Genomic DNA, 22,405 nt, shown 5'->3' on the forward strand with positions numbered 1-22,405 from the left:
TAAATAAATAAAACAAACCTCCTTCCCACCCTCCACTCCCGAAATTGATCACCCACACCTGGAGTGACATCATGACTTTTGAGCGAGAGAGAGAGAGAGAAAGAGAGAGAGAGAGAGAGAGAGAGAGAGAGAGAGAGAGAGAGAGAGAGAGAGTGTGTGTGTGTGTGTGTGTGTGTGTGTGTGTGTGTGTGTGTAGCATGGTGGCTAAGAGTATGGACTGTAGACCAGATGACCTTACTCGCTATGGAACCTTCAGTGAAGTATTTAACCTCTCTGTGCCTCAGTTTCCTCATCTATGAAATGGGGATAATAGAACCTCATTCAAGGTTGTTGTGAGGATTAAAAGAATACATGTAAGCCCTCAGCACACTGGCACATAATGCCTGCTCAGTATTTTTACTCTGACGCTCATTTCTCTTCTGTGAATGACTCAGTGCTTTTGATATATCACATGCCACCTCGAGCACTGTTACATGCTGTGCTGTCTTTTAAAAAATATATTATTCCTGTATTTTTTCCCTTCTACTGAATCTTAACAAACATGCTGCTATTTCTTTCAACAAAACTCTGGAGCCTAGATCCTATTTCCCTTTCGCTGTTATTCTATTTCTTTTTTCCTCTTTTACAGCAGAATTGCTTCACAGAGTTTTCTGTATTTGCTGCCCAGATTCTTCACCTTCATTTTTCTCTTAAATCCATCTCCAGGGGTTTCAGCCCCCTCTTTCCAGTGAATTTACTCTTGTCAAAGCACCAGTGACCTCCAGTGCTAAATCCATTGTCTGTTCTCCATCTTAAATCTCACTTGACCTCTTCTTAAAACCTTTTTTCCATTGGCTTTTAGGGCTCTACACTCTTCTGGTTTTCTTCCCAGCTCATTGTCTGTGTATTCTCAGTCTCTGTTGTTGATTCCTCTCACCTTCCAGCCTCTTAAGTTGGAGTCTCCAGAACTCGGTCGTTGGACCCCTTCTTCATCTACATATTCCTTTTGTATTCTCACCCAGCTTCCTGGCTTTAAATACTGTCATCTGGTGATGACTTTTCAAAAGTCTAGCCCAAACCTCTCCTCTCAACTCAAGACTTAGGTAGCCAACAACCTGCTAGACCTTCCACTCGGATGGTTAATAGAGCTCTCCAACTTCCAACATTCCCAGTCTGAATTGCTGAACCTTAGCCCCTGCTCTACCTGTAGGGTTCTCGTGGAAGCACTATTCTTTCATTTGCTCAAGCGATAAGCCGTGAAGTTATCCTTGACTCCTCTTTTTCTGTCACCTATATGCTGTCTGGAAATCTTTTAACTCTACTTTCAGAATATATACAGAATGTGACTATTTCTCACCACCTTCATCTCTATCAGTGGTCCAAGGCCTGGCCATTTCTCACCAGATTACTCCTGTTGCCTCAAACTGGTCTCCCTGTTTCTGCCTGTGCTTTTCCTCCTCACTATGTTCTGTCCTCAGCTCAGCTGAGCTGTTGGTGATCCTAACATAGTTTAGATGAAGTCACTCCTGCCTAAAAACAAAAGTCCTTACAGTTGCTCCCAAGGCCTTACTCAGTGTGGTTTCTGTTACTTCTTCATCCTTATGTCTGCTCTAGCCCAGCGACCTCCTTGCTGTTTCTTAAACATACCATGCTTCTGCCCCAGTGCCTTTGCATATATTCTTTCTTTTGACTGGAATGATTTTCCCCAGTTATTTGCAAGGTTCATTCCCTACCTTTCAAAATCTTTGCTACCTTCTTGCTTTGCTACTTTCTCTTTGAGGCCTTTGATGATCATCCTGTAGCCTCTCCTCAGCACTCTCTGTCCCTCTTCCTGCATTACTTTTTTCTGAGCACTTAACACCTTTTGCAAAGATTTCACGGGTTCACATATTTGAAAGGACTCATAAGACTCCACTGAACATACTCAAAGTTTTTATTTAAAGGCAACTGATAACAGTACAGCAAGAGAAGGAGTACAGGCAGGCATTAGGGATCTGAGAGATTCCAGGTGTCTGTTTCTCATGTCCTTATATGCACACAGGAAACCTGGGACAGAACACCAAGATCCGTGCAGAAGTTTCCAGGGAGTCTTTTTTGCCTCTCTGGTCACATAATCAAACCATGCTAACTGCTCATGCAGGTTGAAATCCATCAGTAAATAATTTGGCCCTGGGAATGCCAGAGGCTCCTCAGAGGTCAGGATGGAGCTTTCTCAGTCTAGCTGTAAATCAAGTTGATCCTATACACTTTCTAAAATACAACATAACTTTTTATTTTGTTTCTTATTTTGTAACACACACACACACACACATACACACACACACACACACACGCAAGCTCCATTGTAAGCTCACATTGTAAGCTCCATGGAGGGCAGAATTCTTGACCATTTTGTTCATTATTGTATTCTCAGTTCCTACAATAGCACCTGGCACATAGTAGCTTGGCTCAGTAAATATATGCTGAGTAAATTATTAAATAAATGGAGTTTATTTCTAGCTACATAACTATATTATAAGAGTTTTGTGAGCAGGAACCAGTAAAAAAGGAAGCTTTGTATCCTTCGTGGCACCAGGACCAGGGTTGGCAGACAGCAAACATTTGGTGGTTGACTGTTAGCAAAATGGATCTTCAGGGGCCCACCCACTTCAGATACCATTTCAGAGAGCCTCCTGGATGACTTGCAGCCAGGTGCCCAAGCATGATTTGAGCAATGTAATAATTCAAACCTATTAAAAGAGAGGTTTTTGTTTTTATCTCTTTTACTGAAGTATAACACCCATAGGACATTAGAATTTTTTCCTCTGCAGTCCGACAGGCTGTTTTTCAATGACTTGGAACATTTGGTCAGCAGGTAATATCATTTTGCTTAGGGCCAATTTTTCTTAGAGTACATTTCTGAATTTTTAATGTAAGTCACTGGGGAAATATGACTTCTTTAATCTTTTGTGAAACAAAACTATACTTGAATTTCCGAATTTTATGTTGTAATGGAAAACATCAGTTAATCAGTTTTATATTTACATAACAGACATGTTTGTAACATGTTTGTGATTTATTCTGTTAACAATCCAGGTACGTCGTTTCAGAGAAAGCAGACAGAAGAATGAAGAAGATGATGAAGTTCGAGAGGTAATTTTTCTGAAAATTCCTTTATTGTATGTCAGCTTGTTAAATCAGAATAACTAGTAGGTTTATTTAGAGTAGTCAGTCCACAGGATCTCTGTTGGGTGGGTAGGACTGAGCAGGGGTTGGCTGAGGACCGCTGCCTTTGACTTATTCCAATTCGGCCTACGGGTATTCATTCGGCTTGCTGATATTCTCTTTTTTTTCCTTTTGCTCTTGTCGAAAACTTACTTAATTGCGCATGTGTGTATGTGGTGGGTGCGGGCATGGAGGGGAGGCGCAGGAATAGTAGCCCGAAGAACTCTTTTTAATGAAAATAATTCCCAACTGCTATTAGAGCATCTTATCAGTATAAAATCTTACCCTACTGAGCTGATATTGTTTGGGGCAAAAAGAAAGAAACTTAGTGTTTTGGTCAGCAGTGTCATCATAGGTAAATACACAGTGTCCACTGGCCTTTCTAAAATGTTAAAATTAGCCTGTTCACCCTCATCACTGTCTTTTCAGTCACTTTGGAGATTAGGGACTTGAGGTTAGCAACCGTTAACTTAAACTTTGGACCTCTTTCTGATACTTGGTGAATTCATGATTGAAATATGTTTTCCTGTTTTCTAATTGTCCTTAGTGTTTGATGATTGCTGTCTAGTACTTAAAAATTATGTTAGCAATTATTTACTTTTGGGCTTTTGTCTTGATTGCTTTCCTTCAGCATTTTGTATAGTACCTGTTGTGGGTAGCCATTCTGTTTTTTATTAGGAATATAAATATGAAAAAGGTATAGTCTGTGTCCACCAGAGATTCTCAGTTTAGTAGGTGAGACAGATATATGTAGGAAGAAAATTTTAAACATCCTCACTGAATTCATACAACTGTCCATTTTCGTTCCCTAAATACTTGAGAACTGTAGCTGACAGGCGGTGAATTGGAAAGAGTTGAAACGTGACATATCCCTCAGATTAACTTTGACAAGTTCCACTATCTTCTCTGCTACAATAAAAAGGGGATAAATAGGAGCCCCCTCCCCCCTTTTTAAATAATATTTTTTGCTTTTGTTTAAGCACACTCCTTAGGCAAAAGTCAAGACCTGAGTCACTAAGGAGAGAAGGAAAAGCACCCTTCTTAAGGAGAGGGAGACTCTCAATTTACTCTTTTCCCCCCTAATTCTTCTAAAGGAATCCTGTTTAGTAGTTGACTACTAGGTAATACCACAGCCTTTAAGGTCAAGCAGTTTTAGACTCTGATAGGAAAAATCGGTTATCAAATAATTCTTCTTTACCATCTTTAGAGGTCATAAGATAGAGTCTAGGTTTTTGTGGGGTTTTTTTTTATTTTAATGAAACTTCCAAGTCTAAATCTGATTTACTTCATCATCCGACATTCCATACTTGCTATTTAGGATTTTTAACTGATCCAGTAATGCCACTTAACCTGGAATTTTAGGGAATAGGAAAGTGACATTTTTGGTGTTGTGGGTTTTTTCTTTTCTCTGTCTTACTATAGACGTTTGATGTTCTGGGACACTCCTTCCCTCCAAATTGTGTCCCACTTCATTAGAATATGAAGAAATATGAACAGTATAGTAACTCAGTTAATAACCTTTCTTTAAAAAGAATATGCTAGGATAACCTTCTAAATGTCTAGTTGTAATAGGTTTCACAGATCTCTTTCTCTTATACCACTTAACACTATCCATGCAGTAAGATAGGAAATTTTGCAACATAAGCTAACATTACCAGCAATAGTACCAGTATTGACTACAGTGTTTTCCCATACCGTGTCTTTCATTAATAGCCTTCAGTAATTGATTACAGAACTAAAAGCTACCACCATCCGCTAAATTTCACACTCAACATTCCCAATATCAAAGTCATTCTCCTAAATAAATGTATTGGGAAAAAATAGAACTGGTTACCTATTTGACTTTATTCATTACTGTTTTCAAGGGGGAAAGGGAAATGGTATTTATTAAATTTTTGCTATGTGCATTACTTATACTAATCTCAGTTTCCATTTTACAAATGATGAGACTGAGACCAGACTTAAGGTCACATGGTGAGGCTGGATTTTTAACCTGTTCTACCTCCGAGTCTGGACTTTTCCACCATACTATGTCCTATCAGGGCTTTATATTATAATAACATTAATATAAGGTATGGCCAATGAATGGCTAAAAATTTAAGACTTCTAAAATCATGCAGCACGTGAAAATCACTTTATAATAAGCATAGAATCAATTGCTTTTTAAATTTTTTTACAAGGTGATTTTTGGAAACTAAGAGGAGAAAGCTATAGATTAGGGATCCCCTACCACATTTATTATATTTGTATTCATCTATATAGAGTGCCCTTAAAGTAGAAAAGGAAGTTTGCCAAATGGTAAGAATGAATGCTAGAAAGAAATGATTCTTGGTTCTTGGATTATTTGACTTAAACTTGATTAACTTCTTCTTTTTTGTTTTGTCTTGTTTTTTAGGCCGCACTATGCGGCATGCGGGATCTTAGTTCCCCGACCAGGGATTGAACCGGTGCCCCCTGCATTGGGAGCACAGAATCTTAACCACTGGACTGCCAGGGAAGTCCCTTGATTAACTTTTTCAGTTTCACAGATTACAGAAATATTTCTTTATAATGGATCCTTTATGTTCAAAATCACTAATATCAGTTTTTCATTAGTCTTTTAAAGAGTAAGAGTGAACATTTTATTCAAGGATGGTAAGGAGAGGGTATGAGAAATTTCATATGGGAGTTTTTCAGAGGAAAGAATTTTGGAGTTCAGATTTTCAGCTATATTTTAAGATTGTAACAGGTAATCAGGGCTTCTTAGGTAATTTTTTAGTATGCCATAGGGTATTATAAATTTTTTCATTCTCAGCATTCTATTTAGAACTTGACTAATAGAGTTTGGGACTTTCCCAAGCTGTGGTTCACAGTTTTGCAGAATTATTTAGCTCAGAATATGAATCCCAGTATCATACTTAAATTATTTAAACAGACAAACAAAAGCATTAGTCCTTCCAGTAGAGAAAAAACATGCTTTAATGTCTTTTTGTTCACATAGAAACACTCTCAAGTATTTTCTTTAATTATAAGTTCATATTTAAATAAAAGGCCAAATAAGTGAATATTTTAGGCTTTGCAAGCCATATATGGTGTCTGTCACATTTTTTTTTTTTTTACAGTCCTTTAAAAATGTAAAAACTCTTCTTAGTCTGATCCATAGTCCATAGTTGGACTGGGCCTCTGATTTCTTTCTTATGTTCTATCTGAATTTGAGTCAGGGTTGATACCCTCTTTTAAACTGTACTACCAAGTGCTATTAACAGAGTGAAGAGGCAACCAATAGCATGGGAGAAAATATTTGCAAATCATATATCTGATAAAGGATTAATAACCAGAATATATAAAGAGCTCCTAAAATTCAACACAAAACAACCTAATTTAAAAATGAACAAAGGGCTTGAATAGATATTTCTCTAAAGAAGAAATACAAGTAACCAAAAAGCACATGAAATGATGCTCAACATCACTAATCACTAGGAGATTCTAGTCAAAACCATGAGATACAATTCATACCCCTTTGGATGGCTATTATCCAAAAATTAGAAAGTAATAAGTATTGGCAAGAAAATAGAGAAATCGGAACCCTTGTGCATTGCTGGTGGGGAGATAAAAGCTACTGTGGAAAACAGTATGATGGTTCCTCAGAAAATTAAACATAGAATTGCCATATGATCTAGTGATTCCACTTCTGTGTATTTACCAGAAAAAATTGAAAGCAGGGACTCGAACATATATTTGTACACCAATGTTCATAACATTATTTACAATAGCCCACAGATAGTAATGATCCAAAGTCTATCAAAAGATGAATGGGTAAACAAGATGTGATACATACGTCCTTTGGAATATTCTTTAGCCTTAAAAGGAATGAAATTGAAGTATAGAATGGTACATACTATATCATGGATAAACCTTTAAAACATTATACTAAGTGAAGTAAGTCAGATATAAAAGAACAAATACTATGTGATTCCACTTACATGAGATACCTAGAGTAGTCAAATTCATACAGACAGAAAGTAGAAGAGTGATTATCGGGGTTTGGGGGGGCGGTTAGGGAATGAAGGGTTATTTAATGGGTATGGAGTTTCAATTTGGGATTATGAAAAAGTTGTGGCAATGGATGATGGCAGTGGTTGTACAACAATGTGAATGTACTTAATGCCACTGAAATACTTAAAAATGGTTAAAATGGTAAATTTTTATGTTACGTATATATTACTACAAAAAAGTGCAATAATACTAGGGTAGTATATTTTTAAATCTCGCAAAAAGTATATGGAAACATTGTCTTGCCATTGGCCCTATGCCTCCACTCATGAGGTAAATTCATAGAAGTAATTTAGTTCAAAGATATCAGTAAAGTCCATAGTCTGTTGTACAGAAAGATAAAGTATTATCTGAGTATAATGTTTGAGATGCTAAAATGAAGATGTAGTATTTAGACAAAGGCAAAGTATGAAATTTGGCAATGATGATAATTCATTCAAAGAAGTCATAATCATAAAAAGGCATATGTGTTTTAAATTTTGCTATTCTGCCAAATCACTCCAAATATGTTACACCAGTTCCTCTCCCCACCGATAGTATTAGGGAGTGCTTATTTCCCTGCATCCTTGCGGTCATGACATATTACTACATCTTTTGATCTTTACAAATTTAAGTGGTGAGAAATTATTTCTTACGGTTGCTTTTAACTCATACTACTTGTATTACTAGCGAGTCTGAGCAATTTTTTAATATTTTTTTAATTTTTGTTTATAAGTTTTATTTATATGAAACACCTGATCATGTTCTTTGCATAGAATATTTTTTTATTTTGGCTAGGGCATTGGTCTTTCTCTAATTGGTTTATAAGAGCACTCGGGTGAAAGTGTGTGCACACTCTGTATGTGTGTTTGTGTAGTAGCAGAGTTAGGGTTTTTGTTATGTAAAAGAAGTATCCACTTGTTCCTGAGAATTTTTTGTTTAAATCCAGAATGGGTAATGAATTAAGAGCTTTTTTGGCATCTGTGAAGATAAGCATGCAGGCTTCTTCCTCCTGTGTTCTGTTAATATGGTGAATTATATTATTTTCTATCCTATTATTGACCCAACCTTAGTATCACTTTGTGAAGCCCCTGTTAATAGGTGTACTGGTCTTTCCATGCGCCCCGGGATTCCTTTTGTTTGCTTTGATATTCATGAGTAAGATACTGTAATTTTCCTTTTGTACATGCAGTCCTTTGTCGGTTTTCAGTACCATGTTATGCTGGCTTTATAAAAACCAGCTGGAAGCTTTCTTTCTTTATGCTCTGTTCCTACTGAAGTAGCCATGGAATCATCTGTTCTTTGAAGATTTGGTAGAATTTACCTGTGAAACTTTCTGGTTGTGATCCTTTTCGGGAGTGTAGTTCTTTTAAGAATTTTCTCAAAATGTTGTTAATTAGTCTGTTGAGACTGTCTGTCTTTTTTTGATTCAGTTTAGGTCATTTATTTTCCAAATTACTTAGAATTGAGCAGTGTTTTATCATAATTCTTTTAATTTTCCTTAGATCTTTTTTTCCCTCCATTCTCCTTTCTTTGCTTTAATTTAACAGTTCATTTTAAAATTGTTTCATGTGTTCTGATATGCAGTATTTTTATTATCATTTTCTAGGTATTCTACAATTTTTGTTTTGTTTTGCAGTTTGGAGTCCAGGCTTTCGTCTTATTAATTTCTAATTTTATTGCATTGTGATTAAAAAGTATGATAATATTCTTTTTACTATTTAGAATTGATGTTTTTCTTAGTATCCCATTATATATTGGGTAAAACATTTCATGGGGTCTTGAAAAGAAGTATATTGTTTATTTTCAGAGTACAGAGTTCAACATGTATGTATCAGTTAGATCTACCTTATTATGTAATTTAGGTCTCCTTTTTTCTTTTAAATATATATATATTTTTTATTTTATAAATTTATTTATTTATTTTTGGCTGCATTGGGTCTTCGTTGCTGTGCGCGGGCTTTCTCTAGTTGCAGCAAGCTGGGGCTACTCTTCGTTGTGGTGCGCGGGCTTCTTATTGCGGTGGCTTCTCTTGTTGCGGAGCACAGGCTCTAGGCGCACGGGCTTCAGTAGTTGTGGCACGTGGGCTCAGTAGTTGTGGATCATGGGCTCTAGAGTGCAGGCTCAGTAGTTGTGGTGCACGGGCTTAGTTGCTCCGCGGCATGTGGGATCTTCCCGGACCAGGGCTCGAACCCATGTCCCCTGCATTGGCAGGTGGATTCTTAATCACTGTGCCACCAAAGGAAGTCCCTGTATATATATATTTAAATGTAGAGCTAGTTCTTGTTATTCATGGTAGTTGTATTCTATAAAGTCACTGTAAACACTGAGTGAACACTAAACTGTTGCTCCTAGGGGAAATATAGGAATAGGTTCCTGCCAGCCACTGGTTACAACATTTTTGTTAACTGATTAATACATAACCCTTTCCACGTGTGTTTCTGTTTTAAGACCTTACTCAATATATATCATTGAGTCATTAGCATTGGACTTGTGGCCCATTCAGCGCATGCCTTAATGAAGCGTATATGACGCATGTGTTTCCTCCATAAGGCACATCACAGCTTCTTGCACTTAGGAACCCTAGACAGCACTTCAGCACTACACTGGGGGCCGTTTTAAAAGTCAAATCCCCAGCTGAAAGCACAAAATTGTGAACATGGCACTAAACGAACGTACTGTGAAAAGGATACTCGTTTAAAGAAGGCTGAGTGTCACCTCGTTCGACCTCATCTGGGAAGGTGTGTGTCAGGCGATTCAGAATTTGCACCTCTCTGCACGTGTCCATGAATGACCACAAACGCATCAGGAGTTAGAAATAAATTTTGGCAAGTAGGTGAATTTGCGTATACGGAGTCTGAAAATTATGAGGACTGACTGTACTTCATCTGGGACAAGAAAGATGAATTGAAATCTTTTTCAACTATTTTTTTCTCTGTATCATTTTGGTTGTAGTCCCTAAAGTTTTGTTCTTTTGGAGTTGTGATGCCATGTTGAGCCATTCCCGTAGTGACTTAGCTATTGTTTCACTTCAGCAAGTTCATCAGCGTGAAGCTGGGTTACCTACACCTCCCCCTACCCGCTGCACTCCTGCTTCTGCCCTGCCTGCTCTGTGCTTATCGCCTCATCTAGCCCTGTCTCTCCATATTTTATGGCACCACACAGAGCTTAGAAAAGCTCTAGATGCCTATTCTTAGACCCAGAACTAGTCATTCCAAGCAAGAGAGACTGTTGTCATGGCCTCTTGGCATGCGTAGATCAATTTTGGAGCTCTCTACACTGTCTGAAACTCTTCTCAACCTTCTCCCTTAGCCAGGCCAAATATTCACTTTACCCATTAACTCTTTCTCCTAGGTTTTGTGTTTTGTGGGTGGAGCAATTTTCTAATTTTATTCAAAAAGGTATTTTTAAAATTTTTGTTCTCCTTGTTACATTTTGATAGGTTTGAAGGAAGAGATCAGGGTAGCATTGCTCTTATTCTGTTTTTAATCAGAAAATCTATATTCATTTCAGAGTTAGGATATTTCATTAAGTCTCAAACTTGTCTTTTCTAGACAGTTTCTTATCAAATTAAAATTTATTAAGTTAAAATCTTGGCCCTCAGGTTTTTATTTTCCAGGCTTTCAATTGTTTTGTTCTACCTAATTCGTTTTACTATATATTTGTAAGAGATTATTGCTTATGTTTTTCTGATTATAAAAGTAATATTTTAGAAAACATACATTGTAGCAAATTTGTAATATTCAAGAATAATGAAGAAAACAAAAAGAACCCTAAAATTTCATCACCCAGAGATAGCAGCTATTTTTGGTGAGTTTTTTTCTTTTTTTTTTTAAATTTCATGAAAAAAGGAATCACTATCTTTTATTTAAATCCATACACCTAAAACAAATATCATAATATCACTTATATGTGGAATCTAGAAAAATGGTACAGATGAACTTATTTGCAAAGCAGAAATAGAGACATAGATGTAGAGAACAAATGTATGGATACCAAGAGGGGAAGGGAGGGTGAGATGAACTGGGAGATTAGGATTGACATATATACACTACTATATATAAAATAGATAACTAATGAGAACCTACTGTATAACACAGGGAGCTCTACTCAATGCTCTTTGGTGACCTAAATGGGAAGGAAATCTAAAGAAGAGTGGATATATGTATATGTATAACTGATTCACTTTGCTGTACAGCAGAAACTAACACAACATTGTAAAGCAACTATACTCCAACAAAAATTAATTAAAAAAAAAAATCCATACACCTATTCTCAGTCTTCATCTGGGTTGAACTCTCAGCATCTTTTAAAATAAAAGTATTTTTCAAAGAAAAATTAAGAAAACAAGTCCATTTACAAGAACATCAAAAAGAGTAAAATACTTAGGAATAAACCCAATAAAAGAAACATAAGACTTGCACAATAAAAATCATAAAATGTTGCTGAAAGTAATTTTTAAAGTCCTAAAAAAAAGTACTAAATAAATGAAATGATATCCCATGTTCATGAATTGGAAGACTTTGTACTGTTTAGATGACAGTAATCCCCAAACCCCATCTGCCTTTTTTTCTTTTGGCAGAAATTGACAAACTGATCCTAAAGTAATGGTAATTAAAACAGTGTGGTACTGGGATAAGGCTAGACAAATAGATCCATGAAACAGAATCAAGAATCCAGAAATAAACTCTGACATTTATGGTTAATTGGTTTTCCAGAAGGGTGCCAAGATAATTCAGTGGGGGAATGAACAGTCTTTTCAACAAATGGTGTAGAGACAACTGGATATCCATATGCAAAAGAGGCTGGATCCCTATATCACACAGTATAAAAAAATTAGCTCAAAATGGATCAAAGAAGGGGAAAAAAAGGATCAAAGACCTAAATATATGCACTAAAACCATAAAACTCTTAGAAGAAAATATAGGAGTGGATCTTTGTGACTCTGGATTAGGCAGTGGCTTCTTAGATATGACACCGAAAGCTCAAGCAACAAAAGAAAAAATAAACTGGAATTCATCAAAACTTAAAACTTTTGTGCTTCAAAGGATGCCATCAAAAAGGGAACAGACAACCCAAGAAACGGAGAAAATATCTGCAAATCATATATCTGATAAGGGTTCGATATTCAGAACAAATAGAGAACACTTATAACCCAACGATAAAAAGACAAATAGCCCACTTCAAAAATGGTCAAAGTATTTGAATAGACATTTCTCCGAAAAGATACACAAATGAAAAGATGCTCAACATGATTAGCCACGAAGGAAATGCAGACCAAACCCACACTAATACACCACTTCATATCCATTTGATCTTTTGTTGGGTCTTCATTGCTGCATGTGGGCTTTCTCTAGTTGCATCGAGCAGGGGCTACTCTTCACTGTTGTACTCAGGCTTCTCATTGCGGTGGCTTCTCTTGTTATGGAGAACAGGCTCTAGGTGCGTGGGCTTCAATAGTTGTGGTGCGTGAGCTTCAGTAGTTGTGGCTCATGGGCTTCGTTGCTCCGCAGCATGTGGGATCTTCCTGGACCAGGGCTTGAACCCGTGTCCCCTGCATTGGCAGGCAGAATCTTAACCACTGCGCCACCAGCGAAGTCCACATCCATGTGATCTTGACGCTTGGAACATTCTTTTTGGGTGGCACGGGGTTCATGACACAAGATAATTTTTCTTTCTCTATAGATTCAGTTACTTTAATTGGTTCTTCACTAGAGAAACAAGAATCTCGTAATTGGTTCTCATTACTTGCTTGTAAAGCTCCTCTGCCATGCCTCTAGATTCCGCTATTCTTGCTCGGAGAAATAAACGGCCACATCCTTGAAAGTCAGAGGTAACAGAGCTGGCTTGGCCATGGGCCCTTGTCCCACCTGGCCCTGGACAGGGTTATGGCCAAGCCAGGTGTCCCGGCTGCCTGCAGCACCTCCCCTGCAGCAGCCTTCTGCTCCCCACCAACCTTGAGTTTTTTTTCTTGTTATTTATCAAGAGCCCATTGTACAAAGTAGCTCAAATGATGACAGTCTCTTACGAATGGTGGTGTTGGATTAGGGGCGATTGCCAACATTCCTCCCAGTTCTGAAACTTTTGATTCTGTGAAATTTTATGGTTCTTGATATACATTTTCAAAAGGTCTCATTTTACAGGTGTCAGTAGTATTGTAAATTGATCTAACAATTCGTAGGCACTGAATTTGATTGATGGGAGAGAGCTTCTCCTGTTTTACATTTTTTAGCATGATTAGTGAAAAATAATAGTTTAGACAGTTTGGCAATATGAAATGTCCATCTGAGTGACTGGATTAATGACTTTTAGGCTGCTGCATTGTCTACTGATGTGTATTTTCCTCTTGTCATCCCTCTTAGGCCATGAATAGGGCCAGAGCCCTCAGATTTCAGTCAGAGAAAGCTGCTTCCGCCTATAGTGCTGATGACCTTATGAGTATAGATTTGGCAGAACAGATGGCTGATGACTCTGATGACAGCATCACAGCAGCAGCCAACAAAGGAAGAGGCCGAGGAAGAGGCCGGAGAGGAGGAAGAGGGCAGAATCCAGTGTCAAGAGGAGGATCTCAGAGAGGAAGAGGTTAGCACTGAGCACAGTCTTTCTTACACATTCACACTTGGCAGTTGTGTGGGAAATTCAGAATTGTGTTCATCTTGGCAGAATTGAGTTACACAGTCTTTTAAAAATTTATTTTTATAATGCATAAAAACAGTCTTTAATGTAGTTCCAACATGTACATTTCACGTAAATAAATTCTGAATGGCCACATGCACATATAGTTTGAATAGTTCTTAACACGTTTTTTTTTAAAGAATTTCATAGTGCTTCTCACACATTGGGAACATTTAATAGACATGTTTACTCTCACATGTACAAAGTAATAGTGAGGCAAACACTTAAGGAAAATGTCTAGCTAATGCCCACTAACGGCAGGAAGAAAACTCCAGATTATAAAAATTATTGTTTTTGAAAACTGCCCCTACACAATTTGATTTTTTAAAGCAATCATTAAATTAATTGCCATCATTGTGTCTAATGTGATACTATTGTCATTGACTAGTCCAAATAATAGAAGATAGTCATCCAGTGACTTCCTGATGCATTATAGAAATCCATCCCTAGGAATAGTTTTAAATTATTTTTTTATTAAATATTTATCTGTCGGAATTTTAAGCTGTTAAAATGGGTAGTACTTTAGTTAAAAATCTCCCAGGAGAGAAATCCCCATCTTCTAGTGATAATTGTTTTCATTATCCTTACATTTATAAATTTTTTCCTTACATTGTAATTGGAACAATATGAACCAAGTGTGGTGTAAGAATAGTCTCTGAAAATTGATTGATCAGACTCTAGGTGTTTCTTCTTATATATATCTTTGACATTTTACACATAAACTATGTTTTGACATAACTTTATTTAGTGGTGTTTTTTTAAAAAAACAAAAAAAAACTTAGCTACTGACGGACGTGTATACTGACCGCTCATTATTCTAACAGCAGGAGCTGCTCTGGAGACTTCTACTCGAGGCAGAAGTTCAAAGGCCACTATGTCAACATCTAGAAATATGTCTATTATAGATGGTGAGTATAGACTGCAAAAGATCACCTAGCAGGTACTTATAAATTCCAACACAGGAAGACTCAGGAAACCCCACGAGTAAACCTTACTGGTTTGTGTTGAATCACAGGATAAATTATGCTGATTTAAAAGACCTTTGCCATTCATGGAGGCTACTGAAGAGGGTGGGCTCTAAAAATTAATTTTTATATCCTACTTTAGACAAATTTGATTATTTCCCTTTTATAGAGGGATCACTAAGACATGGGAAAAGCAGTTGGTCAGTGTATCAACAATGATTAAGAGAGAAGGAACTGCTCCTTAATATACTGTAAACTTTCTCTCCTCATGCTGCTTTTGTCCATCTCTACTGTTAGTATAGAGTCATGTGAGCTGCATTTAAGGGAAATTATAGTTAGGATTCTTTGACTTGATTTTGTGTATGTGCTGTGGTCTAAAAATTAGCCTCAAACTAAGGGAACCTATTTTTATAAACTATTTTTTTTTTTTTTTTTTTTTTTTTTGTGGTATGCGGGCCTCCCTCTGCTGTGGCCTCTCCCGTTGCGGAGCACAGGCTCCGGACGCGCAGGCTCAGCGGCCATGGCTCACGGGCCCAGCCGCTCCGTGGCACGTGGGATCCTCCCAGACCGGGGCGCGAACCCGGTTCCCCTGCATCGGCAGGCGGACGCGCAACCGCTGCACCACCAGGGAAGCCCCCTATAAACTATTTTAATAATAATCTAATATAAAAATTTAATAAACTATTTTTAATATTACAGTTTATGAGATCAGAGGAAGTTGTAAGTCAGATCTGTGAAAATATATGTTAAAATAGGTGGTGATATTTTTTTCTCCCTACCATTCAGAGTATATCCATATGTATTTTAGTTATATTATCTTATTATTTGAGATTAATTTTTGGCAGATTGGAGAGTTGAACTAAATCTCACAAGATGAAATTTATCAAGGGTAAATATAAACTGTATTTATGTCCAAAAGGGCAGCTGCACAGAGAAGTGTATGATATTAGCAGGGAACCAAGTAAGAAAGACTTAGGTCACTAAGGTTGTGCAGGTTGATCTAACTGTCCAAATCTAATGGTGCCTTAAGCACTATTAGTAGAAGTAATGCTTCTCTACAGCAAGGAAGTTCTCCCTCGTACTGATTGGATGTATCATGCCAAGAATACTGTGCTCATCTTTTGGAACCATATTTCAAGAAAGATGTCAACTTTATATGCTCATTCAGAAGAGAAACCATATAATATAAAAAATTTGATAGAAGGAACTTAGGGTATCTAACCTGGGAAAAATTCAAGTCTTTACAGAAATTAAGTTCTGTTATGTCAAAGGTCGAATAGATTTGATTTGTATAGTCCTAAAGACAGTGGTTTTAAATCTATTTTAAGTTATGGATTCTGAAAGCTATGTCTCCTATCTTTAAATAAGTACTCATATGCAATTGTACTCCATTTCAAAGGGCTCAGGGACCCCCATGAAGCCTATCCATGGGCTCCAGGTTAAGAACTACCAACCCAATGAGGATAGATGGGAAAAGCTAATCACACACAGATTTAAGTTTATTATGTGATAAAGTGGACCTGGAAGGCTTAAGAACAATTTCACCTACTCCCTCTTTTATAGATGGGGGAATTGAGCTAAGTAATTTGCCCTAGGTTGATAAAACCACTAATAGTACTAATAATAGCTAATACTTATGAGACGATTACTGCAGGCCTCTCAACAGCTCAGTGGGATAGGCACTTATTATTTCTCTGTTTTACAGAAAAGGGAACTGAGGCTTTGAAAAGATAGGCAACTTATCCAAGATCTCACAACTAGTAAGTTCTAGAGCTTGAATTGATCCCACATTCTCTGGCCTTCAGAGTGAGTAGGTAACCACTCTACTGTTAGTTTCCAGAGCAAGAGAAGATTAGAGGTTGAGCTACTGGCTCTCGGTAGAGAAGTCTTTGCATTATACGGAATAATCTATCAACCAACATAAAGATGGTGTAAGCTGCCTCAGAAGGAAGTGAGTTGTGACTCCATCAGAGGAAGTTTTCAGTATTTTCTGGATGACAGATGACATTGGAGAAAGGATAAAAACATCAGCTCTATTAAATGATTCTTAAAGAACCTTCTTATCAAAAATTCTGCTGCTGTGTTTTTATTCAAGGATTATTCAGTACTTGAGTAGGGCCAGCTGAGATCCTTATCTTTTGACTTTCAAAGTATATTGTCTCTGTTGCTGAAGTATATTGTCTTTGTTGCCATTTAGAAAATGGCATTTAGAAAGATGCTGTGACATTCTTGGAAGGTGTAAGATAAAAGCAGAGAGGAGAAAAGGGAGTGAAAAAAGGCAGCACTGTAAGCGGTCTGGGAGATCTGGGATGAGTTCAACATGTAAAAAGCTTTGTGACTTTGGACAAGTCACACACTCTCCTAGTTTGTTTACATGTGCGTTGGGAATAATCTTGCCATATTGGATTACTCTGGGGATTAAAAGCAAAAAGCCTTGGAATTCCGTGGTGGTCCAGTGGTTAGGACTCCACCGAGGGCCCAGGTTCAATCCCTGGTTGGGGAACTAAGATCCTGCAGGCCGTGCAGTACAGCCAAAAAAAAAGCCAAAAGCCTGGCACATAGTAGGCTTTTGTGAAATGTTTATATATATATATATATATATATATATAAAAGAGCTATTATAAAAAAAAGAGAAAACAGAGGGAGTTAGAAAAGGATCGTGAGTAAAGTATGAACACTTCCATGTTAAACTACCAAAAGTTGGTCAGCGTGCAACACAGAGGCATAGACTTTGTAAATTACCTGACTTTACCTTAGCCCAAACTGCCTTTTATCATCATGGCTTTGTTGTTTTATGTGAAACTTTCCTTGACACCGGTGGGCAGAATTAATCAGATTGAGTCTTCAGGTTTCCATTGTTGTCATTAAGAAATCAGCTATTAGTTTAGCTTGTTGCTTTTTTTAAAGTCGTCTGTTTTTCCTCTGGCTGGCTGTCTTTGGTGTTCTATACTTTCACTATGATGAATCTAGATATGTGGTTCTTTTTTTATCCTGCTTAGGATTTATGGGGTTTCATGAAACTGTGAATTGGTGCCTTTTATCATTGCTAGAAATCCTTTGCTGTTATCCCTTCAGATATTACCTCTGTGCTATTCTTTTTCTTTCCTTCTAAGACTTCAATTAAATAAATGTATGACCTATTCACTGTGTCCTCCCACTGGAGGAGGAGTACTAACTTCCCAGAGTAGTTATAAGTGTTAAATGAACTATGCATAACCATTACTGAGCACAGCACTTAGAAAGAATCTAATAAATGACTGCTGCTGTTAGTATTAGTGACACTGTTTACAATTAACTCATGAAAATGGATGTTTCTATACATCAGTCTAGATTTGTCTTTTATGCAGTTGATTTGGTCCAATGGTTTTGCAGTTTAACTCCAACACTGGCCTTTTTTTGAAAAACGAAACTGACTTTTTAATATGGTCTCTGACAAAATAACCATGGAGAACTATAGTTACTATAAGTTTGGGACAAAAGCAACTTTAAACTATAGCTTCTACGTTCGTATTATAAATGGAGAAATGAAGAGATAAATAAAGGTTCAATCCTTTTATAACAAGCTCCATGGAGTGTAAAGATTTGTACAATAGTACTGGAGTTTTATTGGGAAAGGTAGATATTACACTTATAGCCAGCAGCGGTTGTGAATGAGAGTTAACAGCCCAGACTTTTCCACTGAAGTTTGTCTGCAGAGGATAGTGACTAAGTTAATAAAAGAAGCCTCTGTCTTTGCATTTAATTTACCATGGTTACCACTGCTGCTACTCCATCCACTATTACTAATGAAATCATTTGAATACCTACTACATCTAGGCGCTTGCCAAAACAATTTACATTAACTACCTCTTTTTATCCTGTCAGCAATTTTCAGCATGAAGTATCATTAACACTGTTTTATAGGTGGGGAAACCGAGACTTGAAGAAGCCAAGGATCTTGGCCACAGTCACCCAGCTAGTGAGTCCACATGGCTCTAACTCTAAAACCAGAGCTTTTAACCCCCAATACAGTATGCATTGCCTTCCTAACAGAACCGAGTGCTTAATTTTCTGATAATGTTAATTTATCACACAAATATTTATTGGGGATAAAAAGAAAGGAAGGCTCTTGTTTCTTCCAGGAGCCGAGAGTTTGAGGGGTCAATTAGTGAATAACGATTGAGCAGAAATAGTTTTTGAAAGAGTCACGATTGCTGGCCTTTTCATTCAGTTGCCCTCTCCAGCCTTTTGAGTAGAGTAGGTTGTGAGGCTAGTGATTGAGTAGGGTGGGTAAGAACTCTGCTTCTGCCTTTCCTTTCTCCTCTCAGGTAGACATCCTAAGATTGGGGATAGAACCCGGAATAGGAAAAATGAGTAAATCATAAATTTTGGCTAGGTAGAAAGATTCCTGAGTTTTCTGACTAGGAGAATTTTGGACTTTGTAGGGTTCTTTGAGCATTTGACTTCTTCAAGTCCTCCGTCTTTTTATCTCCTCTTGCTCTGTTGTTTAGTTTGGGGGTTATCTTGGGGGAAACCTTTTTTTTGTATTAGGAAACTGGTAAGGCGTAGGAGAAAATTAAACCTTTAATTGGCTGTTTAAATTTTATTCTAGGTTTTTAATAATCTGCACTTAATTCCAGTGGGGGGGGTGGGGGGGTGGTTACCCACACCACCAAGCAGTCCTCAGACACCTGCTGGGTGTCCTGCAAGTCAACTCAATTCTGACACTACCTACCCAGAGACAGCATCAGATCCCACAGGGGAAGGACTCAGTTCCAGAAGACTGCCCCCCTCTACTTCAGATGCCAGTCACAAGTCCAGGTTGTTATCTGTACTTCTGACTAATAGGCTATCAATCAGAGGTCCCCATGACTCCCTCCTTGGATTCAATTAACTTGCTAGAGTGGCTCACAGAACTCAGGAAACTAGTTTACTCACTAGATTACTGGTTTATTACAAAAGATATGAAAGGATATGAATCAATAGCCAGATGAAGAGATGTATAGGGCAAAGTCCAGAACAAAGGAGCTTCTGTCCTCATTGAGTTTGGGGTCTAGGCATGGTGGCATGTGGAAGCATCTTGGTTCACCACCTGGAAGCTCTCTGAACCCCCTCCTTTGGGGTTTTTATGGAGGCCCCACTACCTAGGAATGATTGATTAAATCATTGGCTGTTGGTGATTGATTCAACCTCTAGCTCCTCTTCCCTCCCCAGAAATCGGGGATGGGACTGAAAGTTGGAACCCTCTATTCCTGGTTGGTTTCCCTGGTAACCAGTCTCCCTCCTCAGTTGTGGTGCCAAAGTTGCCTCATTAACATAACAAAAAGCACCTTGATAGCTCTCATTGCTTTAGGAAATTAGGGTTTTAGGGGCTCTCTGCCAGAAATGTGGATGAAGACCAAACATATATTTCTTACTGTAAAATCAAAATATTATAGTTTTGTCTTGGGAAAAATAAAAATTAACTAAACTTCATGTTTCTAACCAAGTTTACAAAGCTGAGAATGTAAGGATTCATAGGAAGGTTATCATGGAATGAAAGATAGGCTGTTTTCTAGCATTCCCTCTGGACTATTTCTTAGGTACTGAATATTTCTAACGAAGTAGAGGAGAATAAGGAAGCACTTACTGGAACCATGTGGCTCCCACAGGGAAAGAGATTGCCAACTATAAGAGAAGGAAGACCTGAGGATGGTTACTTTCACTATATTTGGAGTTCAGTCCATTAGGTGATCAGATTTTATCCTTCAGGTGTTTTTCTATAAAATATTTTTAGTGTAGGTGTATTTATGAACACTGCTTACTACTTTATTTGAGTAAACCGGGAAATCATATGAGACTGGTAGTTAGACATATAATTCCATCTCCCGATTTTAAAGCATATTAAGTGGTTTTATAATTAGTCATCATGGATTTTTGCAGATAGGACTTAGGAAACCTTCAGCTAAAGAAGTGTGCAAATTTTTCTAAGCTTTTTTAAGAATAACATAATGGATGTTTCATCTTTTTCATTATAGCCTTTAAAGCTACAAGACAGCAGCCCTCCCAAAATGTTGCTACTAAGAATTATTCAGAGGTAAGAAAAAAAGTTTTCTAATTGTGTACCAATTTATGTTTCCTACATTATGATTGTCAATTCTTTGGTCTACAAAGTAAATAAAAGAAGAAAAAATGTGGAACGTTAAAACTGCAGAGAACTTTACTGATTAGCTAGACTGAGGGCTTCTAGGGTTTTTGCGTGGGAGGAGGGTTTCTCTTTTTCTTTCTTTAATAATGGATCACATGATTGGACACCCATAAATGTATGTACCCAGTAATATTTTTAAGGATAATAACGTTGAACCAAAAGAGTCCATGCATGGAAAACTATGATTGAAGATGGGCATTCAGTGTGAAGAGAGGTCTTATTTATTGCTGGCTTCCTTTTGTTACTTATACTCTCATAATACTCTGGCTTGTGTCTTAATGGCTGAAGCCAGACTCAAGACAAGCTACAAGGTCTGAGTCTACGGACCTCTGTGTTCAGCTCTAGATTTAACATGAAACTTCTGCTCTTCCTTTGGATTCCAAGAAGAGTCCAGAATGGGCTTGATTCTCCTGTTACCTCTCTTTAAAAACACATGTGTCTTACTTCCCAGGCACCATCCCTGGCCTCTACCTACTAGAAGCCTGGGGTGTCCCCCCTAGTTATGATAATCAAAATGTCTCCAGACATGTCCAGATGTTTCTGGGATGGGGGGGGTTAAAAATCACACCTAGTTGAGAATCGTTGCTCTATATCATACTGCCCCACCAGCATTTTCTCAAATTTCACTCCTTCTTGATCTCTTGAGTATGTGACACAATTGACCACCTCCTCTTCCAGAAAACTTCTTCTCTGTTTTTTTTTTCCTCTCTTATTATTATACAATTATATATGGGTATACTGGTGCTAACTTTTATCCTGAGCTCCATTTCATTATTCCTATTCAACTGTTGCCTGCTATCGCTTCAAGATCATGTCTGAAAACAAAATTATCATCATGTCCACAAGGTAGCTTCCCTTCTAGATTTTTCTTTTATAATGCAAGAACATGAGTTCAGAAAGAGCAAGTCATGGTAACTTTTTCTTTCATTTTTTTGATTGAGGTGACATAGTGGTAGATCAGGGGAATGCTGAAAGCATTTGATTCCTTCAAGGCACTTAAGACAATCTCCTGATAGTTTCATGGACAAAATGCAGAAATATTGGCTGGATTCATAGCTATTTAGACAACTTCATTTAATGGTCTTTGATTAATAGTTCAATGTCAGCCTTGGGGGTGGGGTGGGTCTCAAGTGCTGCTTTTTTCACTATTTTGTCTTTGGCTTTATCAGTTGGATGAAGACATGGCAAATGTGTGTATTAAGTGTCAAGATAACACAAAATGTAGAGGAATAGGTAGTAATTTGGATGATAGAATCAAGAATCACAAGTATCTTTCATGGGGCTTAAAAGCAGCAAGTGGTATTTAACAGGGATAAATATAACAGAAAAACAGATATCCGGTACTTCCCACACAGTCTTATACCTCATTTAAAATTTGAGATGAAGCACCGATGGCCTAGTTCCT

General features: G+C 37.5%; 1 protein-coding gene across 2 annotated transcripts in view; it reads left to right on the forward strand.

The window, feature by feature from the left end:
• Positions 1 to 22,405, forward strand: part of MRE11 (MRE11 homolog, double strand break repair nuclease) — a 72,290-nt gene that overhangs the window by 41,990 nt on the left and 7,895 nt on the right. For both annotated transcript variants that reach the window (XM_007113518.4, XM_007113517.4), the window contains 4 exons: positions 3,055 to 3,111; positions 13,557 to 13,776; positions 14,694 to 14,777; positions 20,831 to 20,889. In XM_007113518.4, the coding sequence (XP_007113580.1) occupies positions 3,055 to 3,111; positions 13,557 to 13,776; positions 14,694 to 14,777; positions 20,831 to 20,889 (420 nt within the window). The remainder of the gene's footprint in view (positions 1 to 3,054; positions 3,112 to 13,556; positions 13,777 to 14,693; positions 14,778 to 20,830; positions 20,890 to 22,405) is intronic.

Source organism: Physeter macrocephalus, chromosome 16, assembly GCF_002837175.3.
Source record: "Physeter macrocephalus isolate SW-GA chromosome 16, ASM283717v5, whole genome shotgun sequence".
NCBI classification, from domain to species: Eukaryota; Metazoa; Chordata; class Mammalia; order Artiodactyla; family Physeteridae; genus Physeter; species Physeter macrocephalus.